Consider the following 12,928-nt stretch of genomic DNA (forward strand, 5'->3'; position numbering starts at 1 on the left):
AAACAATGTAGCCTATAAAACAGCACAGAACGTGGTTATTGGACTTACTCCAGACTAAGCTGGTCTTTTACTACTCAACTGATTAGGGTAGGACCAAGCAGAACAAGGTCACAAATTAGAGCCCTACGTGAGTTTCAGTACAATTGACTAATTCAATTCATTTGTGTGAAGTTCATGAACTGGCCCAATTCGGCATCTCAAAGATGCAAGTTGCTGGTCACTGGGGGAACAAGGTGAGAAAGTATACAGGGACTGTTCATCTTTACGCATAAAGAAACATCTCACGGAGGAGATGGCATAGTATAGTAGGACAAACACTTCACTAGGAGTAAAGAAAACTGGGTTCTAGTTCTGCTACCAACAATAACTATGTGATTACCTTGTTACTTGACCTTTCCAGGTCTTAATTGCCTCATCTGTAAAATGGGGAGAATGCCACCCTCTCTACTATTTCACAAGGTTGTTTTGAGGATCGAACGAAATAACAGACAAAAAAGTACTTTGTACATGAGTACAGTGGGGCTGTACAGTCTACTGATGAAGACAGGTCAATAATGTGGTCTTCGTATAAAAGTGACAGCACATATTCTGCAACTCTTGTTTTTTCCAGGCAACTGAGGATTTAAATGACTATATATAAACTAGGCCTGGAGTCAGGAAGAACTGAGTTCAAATCCAGCTTCAGACACTAACTGTGTGACCTTGAGTAAGTCACTTAACTCTATTCGCCTCAGTTTCCTCAACTGTAAAATGAGCTGGACAAGGAAATGGCAAACCACTCCAGTATCTTTGCCAAGAAAACCCCAAATGATGTCATGGAGAGTCAGACATGACTGAAAATGACTAAACAACAACATGAACTCCGGGGACAGAAATTCCATCAAACTCTGGCATGTAGCCCACTATATTCCATCCCATCTCTACACTCTCAAACACTGGTGCTGAAGTCTACCATTACAGTCTTGCTTCTGCGCTTGATTCCTTAAAGAAATTTGGAAATAATTACATTAGTAACAATTTTTCTCCAGATCAGCTCAAGTCTGTAATTATCACTTGCAGCATCAATACAGAAATAAAAAAATCAAGTAAGTAGTCCAAAAGTGCCTATCCCTTTCTCTCCACTCACACAACCACCAGCATAGGCCAGATCATCATCTCTTGCCTAGACAATTGCAATCACCCTGTGAAATGGTCTCAAATCTCTTCCCTCTCCATCCTTCAATAGCCACCAACCTTATTTCTTAAAGTACAAACCTGACCAGGTAACTGCCCTCCACAAAAAACTCCAGTAGCTGCCTATTATTTCCAGGGTCAAATATAAACTGTTTGACACTTAAAACCCTTCATAACCTGGCTTCAATCTACCTTTCCAGTTTTAATGCACATTACTCCCCTATACATTCACTGTGGCCTAGTTAAACTGGTCTCCTTGCCATTCTTCATACATGCCACCCCATCTCCTACCTTTATGCCTTTGCCCCAGATATCCCATGTCCATGTCTAGAAACACTCTCTTCTCACTGCTGTGAAAAGTGAGAAATGAGAAATGATTTGCTCAGAATCGCTAGGTTTCCTTCAACATTTGGCTCAAGCACCTCATTTTAGATGAGGTCATTCCTGATTCACCAAGCAGCTAGTGTCTTCCCAACTAAGTCACCTGGTATCTATTTTGTATCCATTTTCTATGCATGTATGTGCAAATGTACACACACACACACACACACACGTTGTCTCTCCTGGCTAGAAAGTAAATTGCTTGAAGGAAAGGCCTGTTTTCACTAATCTCTGCATACCCAGGGCTTAGCACATAAGTGCTTAATACTTGCTTCCTGATTAATTTATTGATAACATCATTGACAGAGCACTGCAACTGTATTCAGAGGTCCTGGTTCAATTTCTGGCTCTGTTATTTGTGACCTTAAATCTTTTAGGGCCTTAGTATCCTCATCTGTAACATTAGGAGTTTGGACTAAAAGATCTCTATGGTCCTTGACAGCTCTAATATCTTACGATTCTGTAACATACTAAGGACAATTCTGGGCTTAGACTACATTATATAAGATGAATGAAAGGTCTCACTTTTACTACGTTATTACCAGGTAGAAAATACTCCTAGTACTTTGGTTATTAAGAATAGAAACTTAAACTATTTTTGAAAGTGCCTTTGGCTCTTTGCAGAGCACCCAAGAAAACTGGCTTCTGTTCAGGAAGACTTGTAGTAAACGTACCTGATATTAAGATACATTAAACAATTTTTTTTTTCAGAAACCAAGATAGCTGGGATAAGAACGGTGAGAGCTGCTTGACAAGAAAATCTGGAAGAGCTTTGATCACCAACTCACCATTGCTACTGATCTGATTTACAAAGCATAGTTCACTGTGGGTGGGATTTAGCAAGAATTTTACCTACTGCGGCTGATTAATTAATTATGAGAACTAAATCCAATATTTTATGTGTCACAGAGAAATCCAGTGCTTGCACTTCCACATTTCTGTGGTTCTCTCATGCTTAATCAAGACCTTTAGTAGTACCTCACTGCCTACACAGTAAGGTTCAAACTTTTAGCCTGGCAGTCAAGGCCTTATAAATCTCCCACCATTTCTCTACATGAACGCTGTTCTAGCCAAACTTGATCAATGTTGCCCACCTCTGTGCCTTGGTTCATGTCATTCTCCTCATTTAGAACACCCTCCTTACTCTTCTCTCTCTACTTAAATACTGGCCATTCTTCAAAGCCTACTTCCAATAGTACCCACCACATAATTCCAGCCCTGACTATCCTAGTCCAAAGTGATTTCACATCTCTCTGTTGCTAACATTATTGTCTATACTAATCTGTTGGTACTTGAAGCTCAAGGCTTTGCGCCGTTGTACCTTTTGCATATAGTAGGTTCTCAATAAATATCAGGTGACTGACTTCAGGTTGCATTCATGTATTCGTATTAACTGCTGTGATTATTTTGAAGAATGATCCTAGGCACTAGGATTATTGCAGAGTTCTCATTTTCGATCAGATTGGAGCTGGAAGGGTCCTTGACAGACTTAGTTGAAACTTATTTTACAGATGAGTTTAAAGTCTATGGTGACCAAGGAAATAAGAAGCAGAGGCCACATTTGAACTCAGGTCCTCAAATGCCAAGTCTAAGCTATTTCCAGTACAGTATATCGTCTTCATATCCCTGTGCTCACGTGACATCAAAGGGAAGGCTTGGGTTTTATCCTACAACTAACAAGGAAAACCTTGCTCTCCTCCCCTGACCCCCAAGTATAAAGGTAATTACCTAACAACCTCTGAGAACCTGATTATCCTCCCTTTTTTCTCTGACTATTGTCCTGTTGGGAGAGTTGAGATTATTTGGTGTAAAACTAAATGAAAAGTATTAGGGCATAGCAGATGGCAATACACACAGACACACAGACACAGACACAGACACACACACACACACACACACCCGCTTGCCTGACTTCGAAGCCATCTAAGAAAACACCTGCTTTCTTTACTTTCTTCATTGTCTTTTCCCAAACACAAAATTACCTCCAAAGAGCCTTGGTAAGGACTTTTTCCAGGTGGAAGAATCTGCCATAATTTGGAAAGTTCCCAAGGAACATGCCAAAGAAGGAAGAGAGAGCAAAGCTTGGCTTTCTGGGCTTAAACAAGAAAGCCAACTTTGAAAGGGGTACGTGTACCTCTGTCCCTGTCCATATTTCCTCATATTCCTCTGTTGTTTATGGAGGCTGGTCTAGAGATGAACCACCACAGGGAAAGACTAAAGAAGGATTCCCTGACTCCCCAATCCACCACCACCACCTGATTATAAGAGGCCAATGTCCTTCCACAGAGGACAGTTTTCACATTTTATGTGGTGTCACATTGATAAGGAACTCTGCCTTTTTTTTCCTGTTGGAAATGCTTTGTGACAAACTGCTTTCACTTATTTTCTTCTCCTTTCTATTTTTTGCTTTGTTGTTCTAAAGTGGGAGGGGGGTACGGAGTGATGCTCAGGGGAGGGGGATATGCACCTGCATAAACCTAGAGTCTCTGATTTGCTATCTCAGCAGAACAAGGATATATACAAGATGATTTTTTTTCTTTCAGTGTGACTGCCGAATCAAAGAAGAAACCTATTAATCCCTTCATTACAGAATTCAACATGAATTTTTCAGCTATTCTAGAAAATAAAACAACTACTTAAAAGCAGCTGCTCAGGTATTCTCTCTCAGTCCACAGATATTCATTAATCAGCCAAATCAGAGGGGAAAAGAAAGTAACACTCATTAAATATGAAAGAAATATGGGGGGGATGACTCAAGTTTTTATTTTGAACCATTATTTTAAGAAATGTAAATAGAGGGCGTGATTCTCTCATTTCATTGATAGGCCCTTTGATCCCAGACTTTCAGAAGCAAGGCCAGCTTTTTCTGCTGCCTGGCTTTCCACTCAGTGCTAATTAAAACAAAAAGGCAGCTTTTGTAGATGACTGGCCAAGAAAGGGGTGGGGGTGGGGTAGGGTGTGTGTGTGGGGGAAATGAACATATTTAGTAGGAGTTAATATGGGTATATCAGATGAGAAAGGGAAACAGGCTGTGGTAAAAATGACATTGATAATTTAGCAAAACTGTGCCACGGGGGCTGAACAGGGTTAAAGTTACATCATTCTGCCTGTAATTCCAGCTCCCTTTAAACAACAACTTTAAGTCAATGGGGCTTTCATAGTTCTGTCTATGTGGGGAACAGCTGTTCAACTTTTACTAGACAGCTGAGGCCACAGTGTCTGAGAAAGCTGCAGTACCCACTAAGAGCTGTAAACAGCTGCCAGTAGTTCATCATCTCCACACTGGAATGCTTCTTAGCAGACATGCAACACTCATACACAAAGCACAGGTGATGGGAGATGACCATACCCAAGAGCCCTGGTTTTCAGAAAGACCAGGCAACGTAGGAGGCTTGAAAAGCCACATGGACACAATTAATTGCTTGATCAGAATGAGTGAATGGATTCACAGTCCAACTGCTGTAGGAGGAAGTACTAGGGATGGTGGCCCTGACTACCAAGTTGCCTAGATACTTCTCTGAGATCAGACTCAACTACTCTTGCCTCTTCACTGTTGTTGACTTTCTTACAGTATTGATCAAGAAAGTACAGCACAATTTAAATTTCACAGTTTACCCTAACTTACGATAAATGATTTAACGTTAGTTTGGTTTATTCATTAAAAAAGTAAAAATCCCTATTCACAACAATAATGAATGTCTTTACTTATACTTTTAATTAAAGTCTTAATGACTTGGCAACAGGCAAAAGCAAACCTCAACAGCTTAAATATCTCCACTAGCAATAAGTGATTTTGTTTAAAAAAAGGAAAAAAAAAACTACATTGCTATCTCCCATTTTTTCTACTCTAAATATTTTAAAGCTTAACCACATGTAAGTCATTCATACAAGAGCTCTTTCCATAAAACTAAAGTTAAACAGAGAAAAGTATCTTTCTTAAGTCTGTGGAATACATGTTAACATATAAAGATTCAGAGGGGATACAAATAAAGATAGGCCATTAAAAGAAATAAAACTAGCCATGGTCAAATTCATGGGGGCTCATAAAAATACAATGTAGATCCGGACTGTGAGGAAAACCATGAGCTACATTTTAACTCTTAAAACAAGAGATTTTACTCTTTGCATAGGTTCTCTTTCCAAACAAATAATATGCTTTGTTGTCAATTAACATTTATTGAACTTCTACAAGAAATTTCAAAAATTAGCTACAAGTCAAAACAATGTTTCTTTTTTCTCTTGTTCTTACAGGTATCTCGGTGTACATCTTCCCACTTGTTTTAAAATCATAGTTTGATTTCAGGCAAGAAAAAAAAGGCCACTCAAAATAATCATAAAAATCACAGCAAAAAAAAAAATAAAAAAAATCATAGCAACACTCATGTTGTCTAATAAGAAAATAAAAATCTAGCATACCTGTAAGAGGTGATGGTGATCCAACCGGCGTTGATGGATTTGAGGGGAAACTACTGCTGGTATGGTCAGGAGAATAAATCTAACAAAATGAAAATAATTAAAATTTACTTATCAACATTTGACAAAAGAGGAAAAAAAATTCAAACTACTGACTGGATTAATTTTTTTATCTTCAGTTGCCATCTCTGAAGCTAACTTGGTGTAAAAAAAAAGTTTATCAATCTTAACATGGCTTTATTATGCCAAAGACTTGAGAAACACTCAGGGTTTGTGGGGCCTCAGTTTTTTATACTAACATTCAAAAAGGATCGTATGATTTCTATTGTAAGGTGAGCTTGGAGAACCTTGTTTGCCTTCTTCGCTATTTCAAATGGTGTGAAAATAATGAATAGTTTTGGAAATGACTATTAAAATACAAGATGTGAATGTATAGTAATGAAATTAAGAAGACAGAAAGATAGGGAAAATATGCCAGAACGTAAATATATACATGTGAATGAGTGTTGTCCTTTAGTCACCTTATGAAGCTGATAATGCTCAAAACATTTTCAGAATCCCTCTCCTTCTTCAGAGATCATGTATAATCTACCACAAGAAAACCAGACTCATTACTTTATAGATAAAAGCTCCTTTTGACTAGAAATGTCAGTATCCAATTTGATCACCAACAGTGTTCACTAGCCTTGGTTCCAAATGACTTTGGGCAATTTTCCAAAAATCAAATCTATCCTCAGATGGGCAAAAAAAGTTATCTTTGTGGATAGATAAAAGGTTCAGAAGGCAAATCTACAAAAGATGTTCTAAAAATGTTTTAAGCAATGGTATCATTACTGAAATGGCTTTATAAGGTGACTACTTTGAGGCTAACAACATGCCTCTGGATGTATAAATTCTGGAATAGTTATTAAGAAAAAAAAGCAGTTACATTACATTATAGTGACTTTGTATGCCAATAGAAATAGCTGTAGCACTTCCTTAAAGGTTACCTAATCAACCACAGACATTTCACAAATTCTCCCAATTGAGGCACCAAGGGCCTCTTCTGGGCCCATCCTATGCCCATAATGGATACAACAAATTACTCTCACAAGTGTGCATGTAACCAGCTTATTGCAAATTGGCCAACTGCTGGGAGCAAGTTGCCATTCCCTGAATGTCTTCTAGTGAACAACTCTTTGTGGTTATAAAGTTGTTCCCCATAGAAAGGACTCAGTTTTGAATGATGTCATCCTCAAAGCTTCTACTAAAATATTAAGTCCTAGAAGATTCCATTTTGGAATTGGTATGTTGTCTAAAGGGGGAGTCCTCAAACTAATCAATATAGGTTTAAGATAATGCAATTTTCTTTGAAGAAATGCATACTCAGTAGTTTCACAAGCCACTACTAACACATCTGAAGACTTCTGTAGAAAACAAAATATGGTGCAACTTCCAAACAGTTTATAAAAGTATATCTAACTCAAGTAAAAGGCACCAGATTTTTATAAGATGCTACTAAATTGTCATTACAACTACACAGTTTTTAAAGATCATTCCCAAATGATTAAAAACTAGAAACTGGAAAGTCAAGTTGAAAAGCATGTAAAGAGCAGGAGCTCAGGTGACTAAGATGGGGAAATGGGTAATGGGGAGGTAGAAATTTACTCCATGGTCACTATCCTGTTTCCAATGTTGCCTAGAATTAACTTCAAGTTGCTGCCTTCTGAGAGTTACTGGGTGACATCTGTGAAAATTAGCTGGTGGTCACACTCTGATTCCTAGTGGCTTTTGTACATATGTGATCTAGTTCAACTATGCAAATCAATATGGGCTTATGGTTTAAGTGAAACCAGACAAAGCTTTAAAGAAAGGTGAATGTCAGCTAACACTTCTTCCATCTCAGATTCCTTTCTTTGTATCCCCAGTGCCTGGCATATAGTAGGCACTTAATAAATGCTTACTAATTGATGCTTACTTTTACAAAATGCCATATGACTAGGATCCCAGGATCCAAAAACTGTTTTTAGGATGATGGCATTCTTGAAGCTATATGAATAGCTGATTTGGTGGCATGCCAACTGAATGATGCAAGAGAAAAACCTGAGGTCCACTCAATTCTGCCACTGTTAAAAATCTGACCAACTTACTAAGTTTTAATGTGCTTATGTGTAAAATGGATCAATAGCAAACACCCTCTTCATTTCACAACCCCCTTAAAGAGATGTTGCAAAAAAAAAAAAAACCCAACCCAAACAAAAAAAAAATCAAAATAACAACAATGACCACGATTCACAACAACAGCAACCAAAACAAAATCCCAAACAAAAAAAAACCCAGTATTGCCTATAAAGTTCCTTAAGCACTGGGAGAAAAAGGTAGCTAGCTGGTAGCAGGTACTGAACTTCAACCCCTGGACTCATCTAAATCCAATCTATGCGATATGTTAGCCAAATACATTAGACTGCTGCTATAACACACTTTGATAAAAAGTATAATTCAGTATACAGTGATTTGGTCATGTAAGCCATACAGTTAGGAGTTAATCATTAAAAAACCAGAAAGATTGTGGAATAAGATGGTTTTAAGGCAAGTTCCAAGGCATGAGCCTTGAGAACAGTGTTACAGTGATGCTTGACTGTATTCAGGAATTGTTCCTAACACATCAAGCTGCCAATATCACTCTATTTGGCAGATATGGGCCTTCAAAGGTGGAAGTGGACTGTCAACCCTCAATTTCCTTGATTTCCTCTCTACTGCAACCAAATGATTCCATAAGCATGTCAACAGCTGGTGACAGCTCCTTTATCTCAAAGAAGGAAGAGGTTACACTTCAGAGGAACAGGCAAAACTGAGAGTGACAATGAGGATTACTACCTTTCAATGACTGAGCAAAACTGTTTCTCTGCTCTATGCAAAATATGTGTAAACCTCCCAGGTACCCCCCTTTTTAAAAATAACTGCATTTGAAAAGGAGGAAAAGGGTAACACAAATTTATCATTAAGGAGGGGAAAAGCATTTCTGGTGTGTTTGTAACCTAGCTTCTCCATTTCCACAACAAATGCTTTCCCCCAATCATCATCTTCTTTGCCACCCCCCACCCCAAGACTGAGGATGATGATACATACAGGTTTATTAGCAATGTGTTTCTTGAGTTTACTGACAACTTGGCAAGATGCATTACCTTCTTTTGTTCCATGTTGTTTCTATAAATGTACAGAAATAAATTTGTATGCGACTATAATGACACAATATGTAAAACAAGCATGCTTACTCTAAAACCCTACAGATCATTTGCTTCAACTTTGGTTTTACACACCATACTCTGCTATCACTATATCAGACAAAGATTTCCCAAGTTTGTAAAACTTGTGTTACTTTGAAAAACTCAACACACACAATGCTTCATTTGGAATACAGCATTCATCCAATTTGACTAAATCAACAATACATTTTCTGTTGGAATCTCTAGTCTTAAAGAGATCTCACAGTGGAGTTAAATGAAAAGGGGAAAAAAAGTCATGCACTTTAAAAATGGGGGTGGGGGAGGAAAAAAAGTCATTTAGAAACCAGGGCGTAAACACAAAGTAAGAGCTCATTCTGCATGCAATCCATGGTTGCTGTACTGTTAAATGACCAATGATGAATAACTCTGATACCTTCTGCCAGGCTTAAACGGTAACATGACTCATTTTACTGCAACAAATGAGACTCCTCCTCCTATCAGTCATGGTCCATTCCAATCAGCAGGGTGCCAATAAGCCAGGGTCTAATGAAAAGGGCCTTAGACAAAAAGGACACAATGGAGAGCCCACAGAGCCAAACCTCCGAGCTGTTAGCCCAATTTTTTAAACACTACAGTGCACATTTCAGTTAATCTTTGTTATGCTAATGTTATTGAGTCAAAGGCAACAAAGAAACTTATTTCGTGAATTACTTTTAAAAGTCAACTTCCCTGAATTTTCTTTTCTTTTGTTAGGGACTACTGGCCATTTAACCATCAAGATCACAAAAAACACATTTATTCTTGCTCTGAGGTAGGAATCAAAACATAAATTATCACAAAGAGGTCTGATATAATCAACAAAGTTAAACAGTCCTCCTGTTTGATCTCTTCTAAATTAAAGACCAAGTGTTTTGATTTGGTATTAGGCACTGAAATAAACCAGATGTTTCTTCCTCCATATAACCCTCCATGGGCACAATCTTAAAGGGTTATTGTCTGGCAAATGTTCAGGGAAACACATTAGAAATGGCACGAATACCCAGATTTTCTTTTCTTTCTATCTACACTAGTTCATTATCTAAACTAATGCATAATCCACAGGGCTTTGGGAACTTTGTGTAAATACTTTCATGTACAATTCTCTTTCTTGCTACCCTGAGATTAAGACCACAATTATCCTGGCTTAAACCTAAAATAAAAGAACCTTTGCAAATGTATTATCTGGCCTTACATGTTTAATCACACAGTATTCTGCATGTGCTTTAATACCTAAACTGAAGAACAAAGGTTGTACCCTCTGATGTTTCACACATGAAAGGCCTTTCTAAGATGTACATCAACAGACAATTTGGGAACTAGAAATGATTTTTAACAATAGCATGGGAGTTTCTATGTTTAAAATCTTATGTTCCTTTTAAATATTTAAAAATCTGAAGAATTTAAAATTTTGAGATGATGTCACTATGGACTTATTATATTCACTTTTTCCAAATAAAATATAATACTCAAGACAGAAATTTTGAAATGTGTATAATCAAACTCTCCATTATAACAATCATTAAGTTTCTCCTCCCCATCCTTCACATGCTTAACTATCTACTCACACTCTCCCTTGACAATTTAATGTTTTATTTTTTAGAACATATCTATTTGCTGTAAAAGTAAGTCTGTAGTGGGGGTTGGGAAAGAATGTATTCTTGGGGTGGGGGGGGACTGGAGAGGGAGGGCAGCAGATGGATTGAAGCAAGGGATTTGAAGTGTGCAGACTATGGCATGCGGTGATAGAGCAGATGGAATGCATCACCATCAGCTATGACAGAAATGATTTATGGAATGACCTGGCTGCTCCTGCCAAGCAACAACATAGGATGACAGAGCTAAGTTTCCATGACAACCAAAGCCCACCCACTAACTAGATTAAACATTTCTTCCCTGGCTTCCACTCATAGTAAATTTGGAATTCTTTCCAAATGCCAACCTGGTTTGGCTAGTGTGCTAGTCATAATAAGGGAAAGTACTCAAGGACCTAGAGATACCTGAAAAGGCACTTGGGAGACCACTGAGGATGTCAGAAACTTCTGCCTGCTTACAAGTCAAGATTTCTGCAGAGAACTTAAATGGACTATGAAACTTTGTATTCCCTAGTTATATATCCCTACCTCATAATGCTATTTTGTGGTTCAAGTGAGATAATGTATGTGGAAGCAGTTTGAAAAGTACAGATTTCTCTTCTAAGAATGTGATATTATGTAAAGATACATATTTTAATTGATTATTTTGTTTTTAAATCACGTACATTTCCCCAAAATATTCTTCTTTTCAGAGAGCCATTTCTTGTAACTACCGATATAGTATTTTAAAAATCCTGAAGGATCTCAAAAATTCAATGCTTATTGGTCCTGCTGGGTCTCAAATACCTGCTACCAGATTCTACTTCCCTTAAGCACCCCACCCCTTTCAGAAGGAACCTATGAGTTAATAAAATGTAGCAGGAACTGTTCTCAAAAATCTCATTTTACTACTGGGTTGAAATTTAAGGATACAGCTACTAGAATTTGGCTCTGTCTTGTTTTCACAACTCTGATTTGAGAGACTCTATACATGTGGCTTATCTCCATAAAATACCAGTGGTGGCTTTTCTACCAATCCTATTAAAGAAATACTCCACCTGCTAAGTGGACATCAAGAGATCCACTTGGCATCAGGAGCACTGGTGTCAGAAAGAAGTCACGTCTATAAGATCTGTAAGAGCATATTTGCTAGAAAAAGAAGGAAACAAGAACAGGAAGCAGCCTAGGGAGAGTCTTCTGAGCTGAGAAGCATTCATCTATTACTAAAAGAATCAAGTTAAGCTTCTTGTGGGTTAGTGATAACTGCCTTGCCTTCCAGTTGGTAGTGAGAAAACGGAGAGTTTCAGGTTGATTGTCTATGAGTCAGACACTAAAACATAATCAGTGCTTTATTATTAGTATGCTGATAACAGTAGGATATAAAGTAATTCTTCCGGATAATACTATGGTAATTTTATTATGAATTTCCCAAAACATGGTTTTACTCATTTTAGCATCAATTCTTAAAATGAATTTGGCATCTGCAATGTTGTTCTTTCATTTCCTTATCTCTTGATTGGATCAACTGCAGCTGAAATGATAAATAGTCATTCTGTTGTTGGTTTTTTCTTTTCTTTTATATGCAAAATGCTTCGTTTTTTAAAAAAAATTCCTTATAAATCCATTTTATTCTTTGGATCTAAAGGGAGTAGCTGGGTTGCCCTTCTTGGCTCCATTCGACCTATTTTAATGGGTCACTGAACATGTACTTTAAACCTTTATGAATGAGCTGATCCGCTAATCTTTGTTATTTGTATCTTGGATGCAAAATGTCCAAGTTCATTCTCCATCTACTTACAGCTAACACACATATAAAGGAGGCAAATGTTTCAAATGAAGTCAGAAGGCTAATTCTCATGAAGAAAAAAAGTAGCAACTTGCTTTATCTGATATATTCAATACATGCATGTATGTATATACATATGTGTACGTACATACATCTATATGTGTGTGTGTATATATATATACATGTATATATGAATGTACACATATGTATAGAAAGAAGAGAGGAAGAGGAGAAGGAGAGAAGGGGAGAGACAGAGACAGAGAGAGAGAAACACCTGAATAATTTAAGTTTACATGTCAACTGTAGCCTCAATATGGAGTTTGGTGATTAACAAAGACTTGTGTAATTGTAATGTGGAA

At 37.6% G+C, this 12,928-nt stretch overlaps 1 protein-coding gene across 6 annotated transcripts in view; it reads right to left on the reverse strand.

Annotated features, from left to right (window-relative positions):
- TCF12 (transcription factor 12) overlaps positions 1-12,928 on the reverse strand; it is a 424,142-nt gene that overhangs the window by 27,388 nt on the left and 383,826 nt on the right. For all 6 annotated transcript variants that reach the window (XM_036737190.1, XM_036737189.1, XM_036737191.1 and 3 more), the window contains one exon: positions 5,971-6,049. In XM_036737190.1, coding sequence (XP_036593085.1) covers positions 5,971-6,049 — 79 coding nt within the window. The remainder of the gene's footprint in view (positions 1-5,970; positions 6,050-12,928) is intronic.

Source organism: Trichosurus vulpecula, chromosome 8 (genome assembly GCF_011100635.1).
Source record: "Trichosurus vulpecula isolate mTriVul1 chromosome 8, mTriVul1.pri, whole genome shotgun sequence".
In the NCBI taxonomy this organism is placed as follows: domain Eukaryota; kingdom Metazoa; phylum Chordata; class Mammalia; order Diprotodontia; family Phalangeridae; genus Trichosurus; species Trichosurus vulpecula.